Source organism: Alosa pseudoharengus, unplaced genomic scaffold (assembly GCF_046254945.1).
Source record: "Alosa pseudoharengus isolate Yale_2024_CS ecotype anadromous, Long Island Sound unplaced genomic scaffold, YU_APseudo_1.1 YU_APseudo_1.1_scf_4, whole genome shotgun sequence".
NCBI classification, from domain to species: Eukaryota; Metazoa; Chordata; class Actinopteri; order Clupeiformes; family Clupeidae; genus Alosa; species Alosa pseudoharengus.
The window spans coordinates 43325118-43347739 of NW_027468774.1; the positions used below are offsets into that span (position 1 = coordinate 43325118).

General features: G+C 44.9%; 1 protein-coding gene across 2 annotated transcripts in view; it reads left to right on the top strand.

Moving 5' to 3' along the window:
* kcnt2b (potassium sodium-activated channel subfamily T member 2b) overlaps positions 1 to 22622 on the top strand; it is a 65954-nt gene that overhangs the window by 11237 nt on the left and 32095 nt on the right. For both annotated transcript variants that reach the window (XM_076266452.1, XM_076266453.1), the window contains exons 2-13: positions 8790 to 8869; positions 9371 to 9473; positions 11506 to 11554; positions 12009 to 12068; positions 13463 to 13537; positions 13729 to 13812; positions 14900 to 14994; positions 16311 to 16491; positions 19672 to 19836; positions 20777 to 20913; positions 21458 to 21521; positions 22051 to 22159. In XM_076266452.1, coding sequence (XP_076122567.1) covers positions 8790 to 8869; positions 9371 to 9473; positions 11506 to 11554; positions 12009 to 12068; positions 13463 to 13537; positions 13729 to 13812; positions 14900 to 14994; positions 16311 to 16491; positions 19672 to 19836; positions 20777 to 20913; positions 21458 to 21521; positions 22051 to 22159 — 1202 coding nt within the window. The remainder of the gene's footprint in view (positions 1 to 8789; positions 8870 to 9370; positions 9474 to 11505; positions 11555 to 12008; positions 12069 to 13462; positions 13538 to 13728; positions 13813 to 14899; positions 14995 to 16310; positions 16492 to 19671; positions 19837 to 20776; positions 20914 to 21457; positions 21522 to 22050; positions 22160 to 22622) is intronic.

Below are 22622 nucleotides of genomic sequence, written 5' to 3' on the forward strand. Positions count from 1 at the left end.
TTTCTTTCTGCCCGTCTTCAACATTGAAATAACTCCTTTCTTCTGATGCCTGTGTCTGCGTGGGTGTGTGTTTGGCGCATTGTAGAAGACAATTGTGTGTGTGTGTGTGTGTGTGTGTGTGTGTGTGTGTGTGTGCGTGTGTGTGTGTGTTTATGCGTGTGTGTGTGTGTGTTTATGCGTGTGTGTATGTGTTTGTGTGTCGTCTGTGTGTCTGTGTGTGTGTACGTTTCCATTTGGTTCTTCACTTCAGACTTCAATTTTCTTGCTGAATGTGTGAATAATACTGCGGTGGTGTTAAAGTCCATCTGAGTGTTCTGGATAAATGAGTCAATGATGTTGGCCTGTCTGAGTTTGAGGACAAGACCAAAAGCTTAAGTGGTCTATCGAGAAATCAATAAAGTGTTCATGGATATGCGTAATATGTGCATTGTGGTTTAAAAATGTGCTTCATGAATGGACATCATCTTTTCATCCAGACCGAGCCTATTCATGATTTGCCTGGTCTCTCTTTCTCTTTCTCATTCTGTAGTGCCAATCTAAGGCCTTTAAGTGCAATGAAAGCATTTAGAACACATGTGCTTGATCTCACAAAAAAGGTACAAGTTATATTAGGTGCACTTTACAGGATTAGGTCTTGCTTCTTTTTAGAAAACAGAATGACCATTATTCAAGCAACTATAATGTCAGTCCTAGACTATGGTGACATTGTGTATATGCATGTAGCCCCTTCCACTCTGAAATCACTTTATGCAGTTTACCACAGTTCACTATGTTTTATAACTGGAGATGGGTTTAGAACTCATCACTGTAAACTATACCAAAATGTAGGATGGTCTTCCCTCTATGATTGGGCTTTTTCTCCAAAAATCTTAATGTAGCCCCTTGTTTTAGTGTTACCATTTACTTTGAGAAGGTCACCAGGTCCCACTGTCTGAAAAATACTCAAAACGAATACACTTCTAGAGCTATTCTCTTCTGTGGGTATGGTGCTTTGGTGGTTGAAATTTCCACCCCATCCCAAAATGGACCACTTGGTCATCATCATGGATCACTCTTCTCCAAACATGCACAACTCAGCTTTACCTTATAAGGGCACACCTGGACAAAGAATTTAGCTTTCGCTGGGTTTTTTTTTTTACCCAGGGAATGGGACATGGTCTGAGACTGGCATAGAAAAAAGAAGCATCAAACCCCAATGATGCCATGTCCATTTCAAGTGTTGGAGTGAGAAGATTATTATGTTGGAATGTTTTTCAACCAGTGGCACCTGGTGACAAAGGAAATGGTAACACTAAAACAAAGGTTAGAGGGAACAGATCAGGCAGTTTGCTGAGAGACCTGCCCCAATAGGTGGCATTGGACCATTAAACCACTCAATGGTCCAAAACATACAGCCAAACAAGGCATGAAAGGGTTAACAGAGAACAATATCAGCATTTTAGAATGGCCCAGCCAGACCTACAAGGCCAGAGTGATGGCAATCGTTTCTGCGTCAAAACCCGGATTGCTGCTAAAAAGTTGTGGTCTAGAATCATTGTGGAGACCTGGGGCCTCATGTACAAAGCTTGCGTACGCACAAAAATGCTGCGTACGCCATTTTTCACGCTCACGTCCGGATGTACGAAGACTGACTTGAACGCGAGAATGTGCGGTCCTCCACGCAAACTTCATGTCTGGCGTACGCACATTTCCAATGTGTATCGTCAGTTGGCGACACTTAGAGGCAATGCAGCACAACAACATTAGTTGATCGCGAGTCTAGGCCTTTATTTGCACAGTATATTGTGAAACGTGGGTTATTAAAAATGATAACACTTCGAAAATAGGCCTATGTTTCTAAATTTGGACATGCAACATGCGCAAATTCTAGCGAAGCTAGCGAAGCGGTCATATAGGGATTGTCAAATTTTTCTACTTCCTGAATTTTTGGTCAACGATACCCGGGACACCGAACCACCGGGGCACATGAAATTTGGTGGGTATGTAGCCCCACTAGACTTTTACGGAAAAAAATTGTTTCGTTCCCGGGGTCCACTCCCCCCCCGTGCTGGGCCCCCCGAACCGCAAAAAAAGCAGTTTTTCCTAAATAACTACCTGAACCGTGGCACCGAGGATGAAGAATCTTTTATGGTATGTTGGTCTCAAGGGCCCACATCAATCTGGCCCATAATCACTCATTTGTGATTTGCACCCCCCCGGTAAAAAATGAAAATGCAATATTATTCAGCTTTAATCGCCTCTATCTTCAGTTAAGATGTTCAGAACTGCACCACATTTTATGTGTATGATTGACCTGGCATTCTCTGGGGGTATGCCAAGTTTCGTAGAATTTCATCCATGGGGGGGTCTTTAAAAAATTTGATTATGTGTACATTTAGTGACTGTACACTCATTGGCCTGTAGATGGCGGTGCACACATATACACATGCACACACACACAGGCACCCACATACTATCGGTATTAGAACGGCCTGTGTGTCCCAGTAGATGACGAAAAAAAAAAAAAAAAAAAAAAACTTTGACAATCCCTATATGACCGCTTCGCTAGCGGCGGTCATAAATATTCATCATCATCATCATGGCTGCATTTCCAGTATTGGCGATAAGTAGTCGTTTGTCCACTAGATGGCGCATCGTTGCAGTGAGACGTAATTTTGTTGGAAGTTAAACGTGGGTTGGAATAACAATGGACGCTTCCTACAAGGACTATAGTTTACCGCAGAGAACGTCTAATAAGGATAGGATGATGTTCACATGAAATGTAATTCCCATTTCTTCTTGAAGCCGAAATAAATCTGAGGATGTTTATCGGACATGCTTGGTTTTTACTGCAGGTACGTTAATCTTATAATATCAATAAGGACCTAGGTAATGTTACCATCAGCGTTGGTTGAGCGATGGAGGCCAATTTGATTGATTGCATTTGTAGAAAACTATAAATGCGGTTATACCAAGCAAATTGATAGCAGCACTGTAATTGTATCTTTCGACTGTCATTTGTTGCACGTGCTACAAAAATCATTCTGTGCAATGGAAGATTTACCAACGTTACACCGGTCTGATACAGTTTTGCCTATACATGTGTGAGACTGAGACGCCTGTTTATTTTGTTTTAAGTGCGTGCAGGGTGTGAGAGGGGAATCGATGTGCTGTGATTCCAGCTTGGTAGTTGTAGTCTGTGAAATTAAAAAGCGCGTGTGTGTGAAGTATCCAAACAATGACACCTTCATTTCATTATGGCTGCTTTAGCAACACACCTTAAGCTACTGTGTAGGCTAGTGGGTCCCATTTAGAAGTGGCTACTTCATTCGCGCTTTCCTTGACTCATGGAGCTGCGTGAATTTTATTACAACTTTTCGCCACGATATGGCAATTTAAGTCCGCTTGATACTGTAAGGCGTAAGCCATTGGTTTCCAAAGGAGATTTTATTTGTGTCGCCAGCATAGCCTATTGACAATTTATGTTGTAAATAGGCCTACCTATAAGCCTACCTGTAGCTTAGGGAAGCTAACAGCTTTCTATTAGGATCTAGTTTGTTAGTTACAGTTTTGTCATAACTCCCTGATGCATTTTTGCATTTAGAATAGCCAGAGCGTGAACAATATCGGGTGCATATGGACTAGGCTTGGTGAACCCAGCCTGATCTGCCCGCTATTTATTTTTTGATTTCTTAAAAGATTGAGCTTGGTCTGGTGAAAGCCAGACTAGCCATGGACCTCAGTTACACAATGCAAGGGAACATGAATCAGCCTATATTTGCACGAACAATAACGGACAACAGCTCTTCAACTTTGGCCCGTTAAAATGTGTATTGAACAGTCTAGCGACGCATTTCATCAAGGCCCATTTGGACATGTCAGTTATTTGCACCACTAGATGTAAAACAGCATTTCGTTTCAGACTACTGTTACTTAATTTGTGCATTAACAATAACGTTTCAGACTACTGTTACTTAATTTGTGCATTGACAATAAAGTATTACATGAACTAAAGATGACTAAAATCTTAGAAGAAGAAACATTCACAAAAAAATCCATCCATCCAAAAATGACCTTTGTTTTTGATAGCTGTTGAAAACGGCATGGAACTGACAGAGATGTTTTTGTAAATAAATAAATAAATAACATTATGCTGATACCTTTTGCTTTTCCCAAATACAATGTAGCCTACAGGTGTAAGTGACCTTTCATCAATCCAGTTGCAATGGATGAACTGTGATGAACTGCCCTACTTGTGATTGTTTAGAGATTTTAAAGGTTTTATAACAATGCTACATCTTCTTTGGCTATTCTACAATCTATTCACCTTTTCAGCACCAGTAGGCTACTTTCTGTGCAGCCGCACACACACACTCAGGCATGCCAAACAAGCATACACAAAAGTTTCAAGAGTGGGGGATGGAGTAAAATATGGAGACAAATTGAAGTGTGATTTATTTTCGCGGAACGGATGTACAGGACTGAGCGGCGGTCATATTTTGTACCGCTATGCGGTACATCTAGTTTTAAAAGAAATACATATGGGACAGGATCATGCATGTGAATAGATAGGCTGACTAATAAGTGCGAATATAAAATATTTCCCTGATTGAATGCATGGCTACTTTGACTTTCCTTGAGTAAGCATTCGCATTATTGTCACACTTGTGTGCAAATATAGGGATATGATCCAGAAATCGTAATGTTGTGGCGAGGTGGCCTGGATCAACTGAGTTTATTCCATTCGGGTGCACGATGCGTGGTACTTGGACACGATTTATTTAATGATTTTTTAATAAATGCAGTTATGTTGTCATGGTCCAAATGCATTCAACCCAGTTATGCGAACCCTGTCACCTACTTGCAGACTGACCAATAATTCTGCCACGGTCTCAGCCTAGCCACTGCCACGCTCTGCCACTACTGTTTTTGTTTTGTTATTAATTAATTACAGATGATATAAAGACATAAGATTCTTGCCATTTCGTCAGATAAGCACTTCTACCTCGCATTCGCTGGAAATAAACTTTTTATTCATTTGATGATTTCAATTATTAAACTTTGCAAATTGCAACAGGTTTCTGTATGAATGGATCCACAGATGAGTTTTCATTGTTATTAATATTGCGGGATAGGCCATTTTGTCTTCGCAGAGGTCTGCGCTCTCGAATGTCCTTCTAGTTAGCATATTAAAATGAGTGTGATTGAGGGAGGAGAGAGGGTGGAGTGTAATGCTTGTGCATGTACGCTTAATTTCACGTTAATTGGGATGTACAAAGAAAAGCTGCGTGGAATGCTGCTTACGCACAGTTTCATACATCAGGGTTTTTTTGTGCGTACGCTACTTTTCAGGTTTGCGCGTACGCAATGTTTTAGTATGAAATCCACGCAAGTCTTTGTACATGAGGCCCCTGGAGAGGTTTGGTAGGTATAAGAACCATTCAGAGAGCTGTGAATGCAAATAAAGATGTTTCCATTGATTATTTAAAAAGGGTATGAATCATTTTGGACACACCATTTTTCATAAAAAATGTAAAAAAGATGAAAATGCTTTTTTTTGGTTCCATGTTTTTACCACATTGTCTTACAACCTTGTCTGAAACTTGCTGTTCTAAATCTAATCAGCCCTTAGTTACCCGAGATCATTCACAGATTTTCACTCTCCCTTTGTCCACAACTGACACAGTCAATGGTTGCCTCCAATTACATACTTTTATTTGTCTCTAAGAATGTGTTAGCAGTTGTGGGTGTGCAGTGTTACTACCCAAGAGAGACATATTCCTGTGAGCTGGAGATTTTTCATGGTTCGGATTTGCAGCCTGAGCCCTTATGAGTTTTTAATGTGTTTGTTTCCTTCCTGGCCTTCCTTAGCTATAGAAATCCGCTGCCCAGGAAATCCCTACAGCTTAGCTCTTTGTTATTGGGCAATATTTCCACTTTGGTTCTCCTCTGCCGTGGCCCCCATGAATGCTGTAGGGGATTCTCCCTCTGTGTTTTTTCATAGTGGGTGAAAAGATAGAGAGAGACAGACAGAGAGGAGGTGGGAATGGTGCGAGTGATACAGATGGAAGGGAGCGATGGGGTGGGTTATTGTTTTTTCTCTGTTTGTCTTTACGCAAAGCTTCCTTACAGTACAGTGATCCTATCAATACGTGCGCTTGGTGGGAGTTTAATCAATTCTCTCAGCCCTGTTAGCACTTTGCTAATTGAGCTACAAGTACACAGCATGGTGTGTTGCCCATTGCAGTGATGGAATAAGAGGAGAGGGAACCAAAAATAGCACAAATTGGCATTGACTGAAGAGAGTGGTGTCTATCACTGGGGTAAAGCCGTATTTGATTACCAGACTTTTGAATTGGTTTCTAAAATGAACAAGGGATGCGCCTCAGAAACAAAAGAAATTGGTTTCCCCAAGAGAGGCATATCAAGCACAATCACATTAGAGTACAATGGCCATAATCAAGCCCCTACTAACTCAATATTAACTTATTAAATATTCAATATCAGATCTGAAGACATTATAGCTGGCTTCAGAATCTCAGTGTGTGATGATCAAACTACTCTCATCTCCTTACTAAAGACAGCCATTTGTGAAAATGAGTTAGGCTAAATAAATTATAATTACATTTGCATTTTAATCATTAATGCAGTGGAAGCAAAGGCTAAATGAAGTTCTGCTGAAGATGTAGGAAAGATCAGTTGTAGATTTGTGTTACACCATGTCCTGACATGGTGTAAAAAGACATACAGTAGCTTATTATATATAATACACAGACACACCCCACCCTTTACACACACACACACACACACACACACACAGAAATGCTTACAGACACACCCATTTATATGCACAAACTCACAGTGAGAGCTTTGGCCTTTCACTCCTTTCATCATGCATGCTAGTTCAGACAGTTACTAAATGTCCAATCAAAGCCAGCAATCAATCCCTCCAGTTAGCTGGGATGCCTGTGCCTGGCATGGGGCGATGCTGGAGGAGCCTCAGACACATCACAGGGACGAGGCCTCTAAATGAATAACACGCAACTTTGATTATATTAGCCCCATGTGTCCAGCCGTGTGTCCGTGGGTGAGGGGTAGGGAGAGAGAGAGAGAGCGGCGGCGCTCTGTCGCCATGGCAACGCAACGCATCGTTTCGGGGCGGGTTTGGTGGAGGATGGTGAATGGTGGGGGGTTGCGGCGGTAGCCAGATAGTGTGTCTGGTTTTGTGTGTGTGTGTGTGTGTGTGTGTGTTAATGTGCAGCTGTGTGGCAAAGTATCACCTGTTATCTGGGGCCTACTCAACAGCGTTAGAACCCCCCTTTTCCCAGTGTGTGAAATTGAATTTCACTCCTCTCCCCTTTGTACTATGAAACAGGAACAGAGATACAGAGGTGTGTGTGTGATGTGGTGCGGTGTGATTTGGTGAATGGTGTGTGTGTGTTGCGTGGTGTGTGTGTTTGCCTATCTGTATGATGTGTTTATGAGTGATGTGTGTGCGTGTGGGTGTTTGTGTGTGTGTGTTGGTGTGTGTGACGATGTCTTTGCCAGCGTGTGGTGGGAATGATGAGGGGTTGCTATTTCCTCTCATTTGAGGTGGTGGGGAGAGCATGAGTCAGCCCGGCTCAGTGGGTTTCAGTCAGATCTGGTGTCCGCTCTGCTCTCCGCTCTCGGGGACATAAAAGACAGCGCAGCCTGCTCCACCGCACCGCGGCGCGCCGCTCCCGGTCACCTCCAAGTGCAGGAAGACAGCGCAGGCATCACGAGCAGCAGCGCTCCAGTGTTCCGGCAGATACGCCTCAGATGACTCCTGTGTTCAGAAGGACAAACGTTAATGGCAGTCACATTTCCTCGATGCTTTTTCCTCCCTCTCTCCTCTCTTTCTTTCTCTCTCTCTCTTTCCCTTTTCCATTTGTTCTCTGTGGTGTAAGTAGGTGAGAGAGAAGGAGAGTGTGTGTATCTGTGTGTGTGTGTGTGTGTGTCTTAGATGTAAGAAACTCTACATTTGCATGTATGAGTCTATATGGCAGAAAGAAAGAGTGAGTGAGAGAGAGAGAGGTATGAAGAGAGCAGATGACATAAGTGAGAGAATAAAGCCTGAGTGGCGTAGTGCGGTAAGGCTGGAGGTCTGCGTCTCTGACGGTGGGAGCCGTAGGACGAGGAAAGAAGAGTAATTACGGGCTCTCACGCTGGCCAGAACATCAGAAGGAAGTCATTTGTTGCTCTATATTTAATCAGCTCTGATAACCAGCCCAAGTGTGCCTGCCAGTGCCAAGACAGACAGGGAGGAGATGCAGGAACACCATTTCCTCCAAAGCACATTAGTTTTTAATACATACACACATGCACACACACACACACACACAGACATTCACACATGCACAAGCACACACACACACACACACACACACACACACACACACACACACACACACGGAAATGCACACACACTCACACACACACACATGCACACACACACACACATATGGACATGCAAACTCACACACACACACATGCACAGACACAGGCTATTTCCTATTTATTGCTGTTCATGTAATCATAATAATAATGGTAATCACAATCTCTCTCCCCACACTCTATTTTATCCATTCAACCCCACACGTCACGTTGATGTTTGCTTTCATCTTTATTTTTCTTTTTTCCCTTCGTTTTCTGCTCCTCTTCTATCTGTGGTCTGGCGTCTGATTTGTTTTGGTTTGCCTCCTATTTGATTGTTTTTATTTTTCTTTCCTTCTCAAACTTTTTTTATTTTCATCTCGACTCATGACTCATTTGCGCCATCCCTCTCTCAGAGTCCAAGTAGAGTTCTATGTGAACGAGAACACTTTCAAGGAGCGTCTCAAGCTGTTCTTCATCAAAAACCAAAGATCCAGTGAGTTTATGTTTGTGTCTGTGTCTGTGTCTGTGTGTGGTATTTGTGAGTGTTGTGGCTGTCTGTGTGTGTGTCTGTGTTTGAGTGTGACTGTGTTTCTTGTTTTGAGTCAGGCGTGGGTTGCTCTTGTTCTTGTCACCTCTTGATGTTGCGTAGCTGTTTTTTGCTGTTGTTGTTCATTCCCTCTTGCTGGTCATTTCGTCTGGTGCCTTGTGGGGGATGTTGTCCAGATGACAGACAGAGTTTCCCTCCTTGTTTTGATTTGATCTGCTACAGATGTGATATGTGGAGCCGCCTCGTGATCATCCATTCCTGTGCATCCTGTGCTAGTTCAGTCTCAGATCAGTCTGGTGTGAATGTATTGTTCCCATTGTCTGACGTGTATAACGTGTATAAGGTTTCCCCTGAAGTTCTACCTTTTCTCTCTGCTCTCTCTCTCTCTCTCTCTCTCTCTCACCCTCTCCCTCTCCCTCTCCCTCTCTCTCCTTAACTGTGCTGCAGGTTTAAGGGTCCGGCTCTTCAACTTCTTCCTCAAGGTGCTGAGCTGCCTGCTGTACATCCTGCGAGTCCTACTGGACGACCCGCGGGAGGAGACGGAGGAACGGTGAGGGGCAGGGTGGAGGGCAGGGTGGAGGGGCAGGGTGGAGGGCAGGGGAGGCAGGGTGAAGGGGTGGGTGGAGGGGTGGGTGGAGGGGCAGGGTGGAGGGCAGGGGAGGCAGGGTGAAGGGGTGGGTGGAGGGGTGGGTGGAGGGCAGGGGAGGCAGGGTGAAGGGGCAGGGTGGAGGGCAGGGGAGGCAGGGTGAAGGGGTGGGTGGAGGGCAGGGGAGGGGCAGGGGAGGGGGTGGGTGGAGGGCAGAGTGGAGGTCAGGGGAGGGAAGACGGAGGGGGGCTTGAACGCAGAGCGAGACATAGACAGGTGAAAATATACGCTGCAAGCTTTGTCAAGAGAGATGATGATGAGATACAGAGAGATGATGATGAGATACAGAGATATGAGCCCATTATGACAAGATTATGACACTTGAGGTCTGGAACAGGAATAGGACTTTGGGCCACCCAAGGAAAAGCAGGATGCTGACTACTCTCTGAGCACAGATTACACTGCGTCAGCTGGGTAAAATGGTGACTGCTGCCAAGCCTGCCAAATCAAAAGCAAAGCAAAACAGACCTATTCTTAGGTCAAATGTATTCTCAGGTCAAAAATAGTTCCTTCAAGGATCAAGGTTCAAGGTTTTTCACATAGACCAGAAATTGGATCCGACCATTTACAATTAGCGACCTGGTTTGTTTCTTGCTTTTGAATAAGTGCCTTGTTACATAAAACATAAATTGTACAAACCAAACCGCTGGTTTGCCACCCTTCTGACTCTCTCTCTCTCTCTCTCTCTGTGTGTGTGTGTGTGTGTGTGTGTGTGTGTGTGTGTGTGTGTGTCTGTGTGTGTGTGTGTGTGTATACATATGTCTGTCTGTGTCTCTTGTCTCCATAGAACTGGCTTTCTCAAACAGAATGCCTCATCACACAACCGGAGCCATTTTGACTGGTGAGTCCCGCTGACTCTTTATTATCTGCATCAGAGAGGACGCTTCCTCTGTGGTCCTTTTAGAGCAGCCCATGGTGCATTATGATACATTTCCACTAGTGGCTTATGTGTGTTCCCTTGAGTCAACCCCATAATCCTGGTGTGGTCAGCTCATCGGCACAGGAACACAGGAACACAAGAACACAGAAACACATACATTTAGCAACACAGGAACACAGAAACACAAACACAGGAACACAAAAACACAGAAATATAGCAACACAGGAACACAGAAATATAGCAACACAGGAACAACCTAATGGGGTTCTCTTCTAACAAGCTGCAGCAGACAGCCAAATCAATAACTCTTGGAATCCTTTACCAGCAAGGATCAGCGTCGCTCAGACACTTCATTTAGCTAGCATACGCTCCTGCCTCCTGTGCTGCTCTACATAGCCATCTGAGACAGGAAGCCACTCATCGTTAACTGAGACGCTGGGCTCTTTTAACAAAGTGGGCTTTATTTACCCCGACAGCCAGGTCAAGGGATGTCATCAGTTAGCATGGGATTCCCTCTATGCCTATGGAGCCATTGATTTATTGGCAGCTGGGAACAAACTTTAAACAACTCAATGAGATTATAGAAGACAAAGAGGGAGGAGAGGAGAGATAGATGCTAGTAAAAGCATATACTGTAGGCCTGTGTGCCTGCAACAGTCCAGAGAGACGAGATCAAAAACCTGGCTAGTGTGCAGAGAGCACCTGGGGTGGGGGTCAGCTTTGAACATTATCCCTTGATGATCACTGTTTTCATTGTGCCTGCATGGTTCACCTGCACCGGCACACTAGAAAGCCCATTTGAAATGTGCTGTGAGGGAATGATTCTTTACAGATACACAACACTAGACCATCACACTGAGTGTATAGCATGCTTCTTTTACAGAGCAATTTATTTCAGTTGCCGTGTTTTTGTGACACATTACTGGTGTTGGTCAGTTGTTTGCTTGTAAGTGTTTGCTCTTGAGAGCTTTCGACCCTCATGCATATTCAAGCGGCGATAAGCTGTGTGGCTCTCTCATGCCGAGGCTTTCTGCCCCTTTGTGTCTGTGCTCGCAGGTCTCTCATCATCTGGGTGAACAGACCACTGCCCCTCTGGGCTCTACAGGTCAGATTCAGCCGATCGCTCTCCTCTCTCAAGCTTTGATTCCTCTCTTTTCGCCCAAGACCATATCCCTCTTTCACTGTGCTTTACTGTTCCTCTCTCTCTCTCTCTCTCTCTCTCTATATATATATATATATATGTATATATATATATATATATATATATATATATATATATATATCCACCACTGCTTATTTCACTGTCTCTCTATTAGTGTATATTGTTCTGTGCAACTGTCTGGGAGTGGAGGGCTTTGTGAGGCTGTGATTTTTATTTTTCATCCGCTTACCTTGCCTTTCTCTCTTTCTCTCCATATCTCTGTAGCTTCTCTCTCTCTCTCTTTCTTTCTCTCAGTCCACCTTCTATGTTCACATTTTCTCTCCCTCTATATATCCACTCCTCTGTCATGTCTCCTGTTTTGTCTGACTGCTCTCCTCTTCCTCATCCTCTTCCTCAGGTGCTGGTGGCCTTCATCAGTTTCTCAGAGACTATGTTGCTGGTGTATCTCAGCTACAAGGTGAGCACGCGCGCACCTACGCCACCGAGACTTCTCCAGCTGCACCACTGCCCCCCCCGCCCCCACATGCCCCTGGCATAGCTGTCAACATTGAGCTTTGAAAATAAGGGAGATTCTCACGCAGAATGCGGGAAAATGTCAACATTCGTACCCCAACATTGGAAGGGTTGCAGCATTAGTCCGTTTTGCAATTGCAAGCTCATGCATTGGTCAGCTAAACAATACAACAAAGTAGCCTACTTTATTTACGCCTAACAACAGCCTATATTAATTTGGTCAACTTTATACAGCCCTAACAAGGCTACAGTTCTGACAGATGCCCCTGTCATTCTCTCTCCTGCGCAAACAAAATGTGTGCGTTCCAAGTAGCCTAGTGCATAATTCTTCTTCATAAAGTTGAACAAATACATTTGGTTATTTTAGAGAAAAATATAAATAGCCTGGCATGCAGTTTATGGGCTACAGTGCAGAGTTGGGAAGTTATGGTAGGCCAACTTGGAGTGAATATACAAACAGGGGGAATTCTTTCTCTACTTGTAGCTGAGTAGCCTGGTAGGCCGATACACACAGTGCATGCAGCTGTACACTATGCGGGTGCCACTGAATCATGCTCTCACAACCACCACGCCGTCATCTTAAATAGTCTCACTGTCGCCTTCAAGCAATCAAAACAATGCTTTGAAAACATCTGTTTCGAGGGAAGGGCAAAGGGGTAGCAACAGTACAACAGTACAGAGACTGACAAGTCAGATGGTAGAGCTTAATGTTATGAGATTGTTAAAATACGGGATATTTACGGGAAAATATTAAAACGGGAAGACAGCGGGAAAAAAGTTAAAATACGTAAGAAACCTGGAAAAAATGCGAGGGTTGACAGCTATGGCCCCCAGGCGTGCTCCCTCTCAAACTCCGCTCTGCTCCACTCGCCCGTGCCATGCCTGGTCCCGCTCCTCGCCACCGCGATTCAGACAGCCGCTTTACGGTTTTCCCCCCACCCACTTACCCCCACCTCTTATTGATTAAGAACACTGCTGTCAATTAACCACAGAGAGTGTGTGTGTGTGTTTGTGTGTGTGTGTGTGTGTGTGTGTGTGTGGGGTTGGGGGAAAGTGGTAAGGTTATTCCAGAGACAGGAGCCGAGCTTAAACCTCATTGATTTACGCAGAAATTTCTCCTCTCTCCCACACACGCATGGAAGCAGGTCACCTATAAACAGGCATTCGCCACACAAAAGAGTCGCTAAGCAGATGCTGTGTCATTCGATCACAATTGGGCCACCCAAGGTCGGCATGAAAGAAGGGAGCCTTGAAGTCCGTCATTTCTTCCTGAAGGTATGGAAATTGAGCTAGCCTGACCTTTAACCTTTTGTATGTGTGTGTGTGTGTGGTTTCCAGGGCAACCTTTGGGAACAAGTGTTACGCATCCCTTTCATTCTGGAAATGATAAGCGCCGTCCCCTTTGTAATCACTGTGAGTAAATCAGACAGCCGATGATTCACATTCACACAATCAATTCACTTTTGGAAAAATTGACCATGAATGCAGCCTGTGCACTGGTCGACACCACAATGTGATGTACCACAGTGTGTTTGAGACAGTGATCATTTGCGATGATGTTTTTGTGTGTGTGTGTGTTGTTTTCCCCTCATGTCTATTGCCAGGTGATTTTGCCCTCCCTCAGAAACCTGTTTATCCCGGTGTTTCTGAACTGCTGGCTGGCCAAGCACGCCCTGGAGAACATGATTGTGAGCGCTGCCATCTGTTTCGCACACAGCTGTTTCCTGCCTCTGTTTGCCTGTTTGCCAGGCCACACACTAGCTGGCTTTATCTATAACAGCCATGTGTGGCAATGTGTGCTGTTTGTCAACATGTGCAGCCAATCTGTTTGAGATTGATTCTCAGGTTAATGGTCCCCTTGAAGCCCCTGTAACCGATGGTAGCAGATTTTGCTAATTTGATAATTGCTGCTAACCCCCTCCTTTAAAGCAACACTAAAGCACTTTTCCTCTGTCGCACGCACTCTATTTGTTTGTCTACCACCGGCTTTGCAAATAACGATGTCCACAGACACGGTATGTTGCATGATTTAATGAAAGTATGATGTATTGCGACATTAGATGCAAGTCAAATTTGTAGTTTCTTATGTCTCATTCTATCGAACTACAGATCCGCTACCCGATCTGGCAAACTTACATAGTGCGGTTATAGCCGATAGAGGTCCGCGAAGCGAATGCAGAAGTGCCGTTCACCCTGTTACGAGTAGTTGAACCACTGAAACGATTTTGGAAACATTATATTAAGGTACAAAAAACTCTTTGGTGTTGCTTTAATGCCCTGTGATAATAAAACAAGTAATATCTTGGCAGAGATGCTGTCCTTTATGTATGTTGTTTCCTGGCTGGTTCATTCATTTGGACTGTTAAACAATATTTGCATATACTGTATAAAATATATATACAGTCATTGGATATATTTGGAGTTTTAATTGAGTTAGTTAGTTAGTTAGTTATTGAGATCAGGCACAGTTAGCTTAATTATTCTACAAAGCTATCTTAAATGCAGGTTGTTGTTGTTATTGTTGTTTTTGTTGTTATCTACAGTGTAGCTCCAATAGATTTGTTATTTGTCTACAAATTATTTAGTTCTTTAAATCAAACTATATTCATTCAGTGTTACCAGTTTACAGAATCATACAAACATATAAACACACATGCAAACAGTACACAAACAGGCTATACTATGTATGAACAGCTATCCCTTTGCTAAACAGAGTGCTCTGGCCTGTGTGACATTGCTGACCCCTGATGAGCCCTGTGTGTGCCTATTTTTCAGAACGACCTGCACCGAGCCATCCAGCGCACACACTCGGCCATGTTCAACCAGGTCCTCATCCTCATCTCCACGCTGGTGTGCCTCATGTTTACCTGGTGCGTCCTGGAGGCAGACAGGGATGTGAAGTGCACAGACCATGTGAAATATTTAGATTGGAGGATTTTAATATTGGAGGACCAAACTCAGTTAGATAGGAAAGTGTGGAGTGTGTCCACACTTAAAATGATTTGTCTAGCGTGCACTACCTTACAACATACTCAAAGGTATAATGTCCTTTTAAATCCTAACCCTCATTGCTACATCATCTGCCTGGGCTTATGGTTGGGCCAAGGGATGTACATGTAGTAATATATATTTATTTGATAAGTACATCACAATCTGTGTTATCTAAAATCTGTGGTAATGTAAGGGACATTGGTGTGGTATCATGCTGAGTGTGTTAGGTAAGGTTTCGTGAGAAGGCTAGGTAAGACTAGGTAAGTACATATGAAAGAAAGGGGATGTGAGGGTACTGGCTAACCCGGGTATCTTTGGGAGTGTCCGCTGATGTGTGAAAACACTGCACTGAGCAGCTATTGTTTCCAAAGTGACGTGTTGTTTGCGTTAGGAGATCAGCGATTCCTACTGAAGTTACCTGGGGTTACCAGGAAGTTACCAAGACAGTAACCTTGCTTGGCAGTGCACTGCTATGACGTGTGTTACTGTGGTGACACAGAGGCTAGTGAGCTGCAGAGCTTTGTGTGGTAAACCCCATGAAACAAAGCACCATGGAAAGCAGCTGGGAGCAGAAAGGGTGACCTTTCCACCATTGACAGAATGTTGACTCAGTAGACCCTTCAACTCTGAGCAAACAGAGAGGCACATGCACACGCATGCACACACACACACACGCACGCATATGCATACACACACACACGCATGCATACACACACACGCACATACACACACGTACGCATATGCATACACACACACACGCACGTTTAAGCATACACACACACACACACACACGCATGCATACACACACACACACACACACACACACACACGCATGCACATACACACACACACACACACACACGCATGCATATGCATACACACACATACGCACGTTTAAGCATACACACACACACACACACACACACACACATAGTATATACATATTCAAAATGCCATGTACACACTTCTTTAAAACCTGCATAAATGGGGCATACGTGAGAGGTTTCAAACTGAGGCTTACACTTTTCTCTCATTCTCTGTAATTATGTTTTCCTCCTCTCTTTTCACTCTCTCTGTCTCCCTCCCCACTCTCTCTCTCTACTCCTTCTTTCTTTCTCTGCCTCCTCTCTTTCTCCTTTTTTGTTCCCTCTCCTCCCTCTCTCTCTCGCTCTCTCTCTCTTTCTCTGTCTCTCAGTATCTGTGGTATCCAGCACCTGGAGCGTGCGGGGAACAACCTGACGCTCTTCGACTCGCTCTACTTCTGCGTGGTCACCTTCTCCACCGTTGGCTTTGGTGACGTTACACCACAGATCTGGCCCTCCCAGCTGCTGGTGGTCATCATGATCTGTGTGGCCCTCATCGTCCTGCCCATACAGGTGGGTCACACACCTGACCACGCCTGTTACACCGCATTATGTAACAGCAACGCAATATATAATAACTTGGCAAAATATTCACTTCATTTTGTAACAATTCCCGCATTTTGTAATAATATGCAGCATTTTATAATAAACTGATCTGACTGGCCCCTCATCGTCCTGCCCATACAGGTGGGTCATACCTGACCACGCAGGCCATGGCGGTCCTCTTACACCGCATTATGTAACAGCACTGTATTATTTTATCATTTTACAAAATGTTCACTTCATTATGGAATAATTCCCACATTTTGTAAAAATTTGCCACATTTTGTAAAAAGCTGCCTGAACGCAATATGTAATAAATTTCCCCGCATTTTGTAATCAATTATTGCAGGAGACTCATCTCACCTGCGTTAGAGAAGGCACTATGGTCTGGACACGCACTGAACTGGACTTGACTGGACTGGGCATATGGCACTAGAGCAGATATTGAAATATGAGTCATTCTGGGTTGGATTTTGCAACATTGGTTGTCCGCTAGTTAAAGTGGGATACTCCACGCATCATCCAGTTGAAATTGCACAGTCAGGTGCTTCACAGTTGTAGAACGGTAGACTATTAAAACAAAGAAAACAGACCTGAGCACACTGATTAAACTTGCAGTCTTTACTTAGTTAGGCTTTATTTACAAGAAGTGCACATCTCTTTGTCTATTCGACTCTGACAAAGACACAGTGGTGTCAAAACGTTAGTGGTTTTTGCTTGCACTAAGTTAAGACTGCAAAATCAGTGTCCTCCGGTCTAACACAGGTGAGATGAGTCCCCGCTTCCTTTTTTTTGTTTTACTGGTCGTAAGCTGTCAGTTGAGCACTGATGATAGCAGCACACTGAAACACTTTCTACTCCTGAGTCTGAAGTCTCAAGATTTGTTTTATTTAGTGTGAGAAACAACAAAGGTTTACCTCTCAGTTACTAAAAACAGGAATGTTGAGGCATCTTAATGTGCCTTAAATAGAAGGAAGGTTCTTTTTTGGAAACATAGGCAGAGCTAAGCAGGAGTTGTTGTAACTCCTATTTGACTTGGCTGCCAGTTCCCCAGTCTTTTTGCACCCCCTCCTCCTCATATGGGTTGTTTCCCAGAATGCATTTGTTGTGCTGCATTCACAAATGCTCTATTGATATGCCATCATTTTTTCTCTTGGTTTATTTATTGTTATTTAGGCTTAATCAGACAACCACAGCCACATGCTCTCCCCTCTAGTAGAAAAGCCAGTCCGGCCTCTGATAAAATAGCACATTCTTCAGGTGAACTACGCAGTACAATTCTATGTTTCTAATTTCCTGGTTTTAGACGTTGCTGCAGATAAGGTGAATTTGTTCTGTGTAGTAACCAGCAGCTCGCTCCCACAAAGGCAGATTGTGCAAACCCTGAATGTCTCTTTATGACGGTTCAGACACTTAAAAAGGAGACGGTGTATAGAGCTTTGAAAGTACCCAGCTGTGGTGTTCTTCTTTGTCTCTCGACAAGCACTTAGAAAAGCAATGGAACTACCGTATGCTCTTGGTGTTGAGCACAGTGGCTATGGTGAGATGGGCCGTCTCACAATCTCAGGAGTATTGTGTTTGCATAAGGTACGCTTGCGTTGGATGGATCATCGAGTGGATGCTTCTACATGAGTGTTGACATGATGTGCTTTCCTGTGGAAGCTGTGATGGTTCTGACAGGGAAAAAAAACAGCAGGCTGAGGAGTTTCTTTACATCCACTGGGAACTCCCAACAGATGGTGGACATGGAGCAAATCTGTCACATGCACACACACTGTACACAGAGATACCCCCTCATATGCTCACTGACACACACACTCACACACACACACACACACACACACAGACACACACACACACACACACACACACACACACCTCCCTGTAGGGCTTGACGGCAACTTGTGATGGTAGTGAACTGCTCTTATGTGACGCCCCTGTCGAATACACTGGGCGGGTAGACTGTGAGTGTGTGTGTGTCTGTTTGTGTGTGTGTGTCTCAGTGTGTGTTTGTGTGTATCACATTGAATAGTAAATGCCAGGCAAACTGGTGATGTGGTCCTCCCCACCCTTTCTGTCTCTTTTTTCTCTCTCTCCTTGTCTCCCTCTCTATCTCTCGCTTTCATCCATAAATACTCTCTGACATTTAGTCCTCCCCCAAAACACACACACACTCACACTACATTTCAGAGCAGTGGGGGAACCCTGTGTGTTCCGCTACGCCCCGGGGGAACCGCGCACACCAGGGTCCAGGCAAACCCCACTCCACTCTTCTCCTCTCTCTTTTCCTCTCCTCCTTCCTTCTCGCCTCTCTTCCACCATCCTCACCTCTTCATCCCTCTGTCTTCTCTCCCTTTTTCCTCCCTCCTTTTCCTCCCATCTCTCACTTCCTCTCATCTTTTCAGTTGTCTTCTCCCCTCTTTTTCCATCCATTCTCTCCTTTCACCAATCCTCCTTCCTCTCCCTCCTTCCTTCTCCCCTCTCACCATTCCCCTTCTCCCCCTCTTCTCTCCTCCTCTCATACAATCAACTGGTGGCTGTCCCCAGAGGAGACTCTGTAGGCAGTGACTGACACCTCCACTGTGTCCCACCGTATCAGATAATCACAGGAAAACTCCAACGGGACCACACTCCACACACACTCAATTCCCAACGCAGCTTGCCATTCTGGCCTGTCAGTCAAACACGCCACAGCTCAGCACATCGAGCACTGTGAAAATTGTGAGCCTCGATGTCCCCCGTTTCCATCTTGTCATCGTCCACCATTATTCCCCTGAAGCACACAGTAGGTTCGGAGCTCGGTGAACTCGCACTCACATTCACTTTGTGGATGTCCTCTGCTTCCCGACTGAGAATGTAATTAAGCTCACTGAAGTCATATAACAATTTGCCGTCGCCGCAGCAACCTCATCACCATGCTCAATAGAGGATGTCAGCGGCGATCACAAAATTACACCTTTCTTTAACTCAGCCATTTAATGAATTCTGCTCAGTGATCCTGGCCAGGGTGTCACTTTTTGCGAAGATGGCAGACATTGCTGTGTGCGGTTGGACTTAGTGCCGCTCCATTAAATTCCATTTGGAGGTCCGTCTTTAAGTCTGAGCCGTTTGTGTGTGTGTGTGTATGTGTGTGTGTGTGTGTGTGTGCAGTTTGAGCAGTTGGCCTTCCTGTGGATGGAGCGGCAGAAGTCGGGGGGGAACTACAGCCGCTACCGTGCGCAGACGGAGAAGCATGTGGTGCTCTGTGTCAGCTGCCTGAAGATAGACCTCCTCATGGACTTCCTCAACGAGTTCTTCGCCCACCCCAGACTGCAGGTCTGTTTCCCAGGCCTCGCCTCGCCAGGCCTGACCAGGCCCATGCCAAGTGGGACAAAGTGTGTGTGTGTGCGTGTGTGTGTGTGTCTGTGCGTGTGCGTGTGTGTTTGAGTGTGTATGCCTTTAGACATGTGTTCCTGTGCTTTTGTGCATGTCCATGGCTGTCTGCATAAAATGTTAAAATAAATATTGATGTGTGTATGCATGCATGTAGTATTCATGAGACATTTGGGTATGGTATATGCACATGTGTGTGTTTGTGTTTCACAGGAAGCAGGAAGTGTGTGTGTTTCAATGTTTCCCCTAAAAAGTTGGAACCAAAGATCCTTGATTACTCCGCTTTAACCCTCTCTGCTGGAACGGTAGTGAGATCACAGAAGCTATGATATGAATCAGTCATGATTATGAGTGTTAGTGTTTATCTTAACAAGTGTGTGTAATAGTGTGTCTGAAATCACAAAATGATTGTGTAAGCGCGGTGTGTCACTATCACTGCTTTTATGAGCTTGTAAAAGAGTGTGTGTGTTTTATGAATGTGTGTATTTCTTTTTCAACCCATGTGGCTTGGGCTTGAGGCTGTGGTGAATACCGAATACAAAAGTGCTCAAGTGTGCACAGCCAGCACATGACATGTCTGTATGAGTGTTATGTGTTTGTGCTCGTGCCTGTGCAGCTCTGTCGTCTTATCGTACTGGTCTGGAAGAATAGATACAGATCCTACAGGGGGGAGGGGAGCATAAGATTGTCAATATTATAATTATTACTCTCTGGTATTTTTTCTTTTTTAACTAAATTAGGAGACATGTACTGTATATTGTGATGTTTTGACATGTATATTCATGTTCAAATCTTAACTGAGATCTGGGCACTCCGCACTCTGTGTGTGTATGTGTGTGCGTGTTTGTGTGTTTAATGTACATGAATGTCTGGCTGTGGACAGGACTACTACGTGGTGATCCTGTGTCCGGCTGAGATGGACGTGCAGGTGCGGCGGGTGCTACACATTCCCCTGTGGGCCCAGCGGGTCATCTACCTCCAAGGCTCCGCGCTCAAAGACCAGGACTTGATGAGGGCCAAGTGAGTGATTGAGCCTGAACCCAAGCCAAGCCAACCCCCCCCCACCCCCTGATCCCAGCCCGCCCGCCTACCCCCTGCCCCTGCCAGTTAAGTGCTCGGGGCCCTTGGCTCTGGAACCCTGGGGAGCCGTACATCACGGTGCCGGTCGAGAGTATCGCTCTCCAGCTAGCGTTTATGAGTCACGCACTTTTCAGAGAGGAGCGGAGAGCAGGCGGCGTGCAGCGCTGCTGTCGTCACGTAGCATTCAGCGGCGCCAGCCGCGTCCTAGTGTGGGTTTGATGGACACATTTGTCACTTTATTGTGCCAATTCCCTTTTGTTCACTGCCAGATAATAATTCTCTCTTTTTCTCTCTCTCTCTCGCTCTCTTTCTCTCTCTCACTCTTTTTCACACTCACACACACTCACTCTCTCTCTCTCTCTTCTTCTCCCCTCTTTTTCTCTGACAATTTTCTGGCCCCTGCTCATTTCTCACATTGTCCCTGGCTGCCCCCACTTCCTGATTGGTGCCCCCCACCCCCACTCCCTCTTCTGGCTGGTCACAGGATGGACGACGCGGAGGCCTGTTTCATTCTCAGCAACCGATTTGAAGTGGATCGCTTCGCTGCCGTAGGTCTTATCACACACTTTTACCAACAGACTTCATTTGTTTCCCAGCTGTGAGCCTCAGTTGTTATTGTTACACGATTCCTTTAGCATATCGTCCGTTTCTTTTTCTTTTTTTTTTGCAAAATGTATTTTTTTTTCCTGTGCTGACTGTTTAACCTATTTTCTGCTGTCTTGTGTGTTGTTTTCTTTCATTATGCCTGTTGCTTTTTCCTTCTTTGAGAGGCTCAAATTGTTCCATGTTCAGTCCATTGGTTTTTACGACAGCGTCTGGCAGGCAACTGTAATTTAAGCCCTCTCTGCTGCATGCAGTGGAGGCAGGATGTGTAGAGGCAATTACTGAGATACTATGAATTTGACCTAATTATGTCTGTAATAGTGGGAAGATAATACTCTGTGTGTGTGTGTGTGGGTGTGTGTGTGTGTGTGTGTGTGTTATGTGTGTGTGTGAGTGTGTGTGTGTGTGTGTGATACTCTTCCTCTTTCTTTATCATTACTGTTCTCCGCACCCCCACCCCCCTCTCTGGCTCAGGACCATCAGACCATTCTCAGGGCCTGGGCGGTGAAGGACTTTGCCCCAAACTGCCCTCTGTACGTGCAGATCCTCAAGCCAGAGAACAAGTTCCATGTGAAGTTTGCAGGTCAGCCACAGGCATGTTCCAATACGAAGCATATACTGTATGTCCACAGGAGTTGCTTCGTTATGTGTGTGTGTGTGTGTGTGTGTGTGTGTGTGTGTGTGTGTTTGTGTGAGTGTGTGTATGTACCCACCACTGTGCCCACACAACCAGTAGCCCGTCCCTCCCTCTATTTCCCTCTCTTTCACAGTTCCTCTGTGCTCTCCCTCTCCTCCCACGCAGTCGTGATGGACAGATTAAGTGCGCCAGTGCTACTGTGATCTGATGAATGCCAACACTCTTTTGGCTTTTGGAAAACAAAGACCCTCACTTTTACACAACAGCTCCTCCAAAAAAAAAAACACCCAGTCAAGTAGCACTGATGATGAGGAGAAGAAGGAGGGTAGCTAACACTCTCATTCTCTCTCTGTCCATCCCTCTCTCCCTCCCTCTCTATCTCTCCCTCTCTCTGTCTGTCTGTCATACA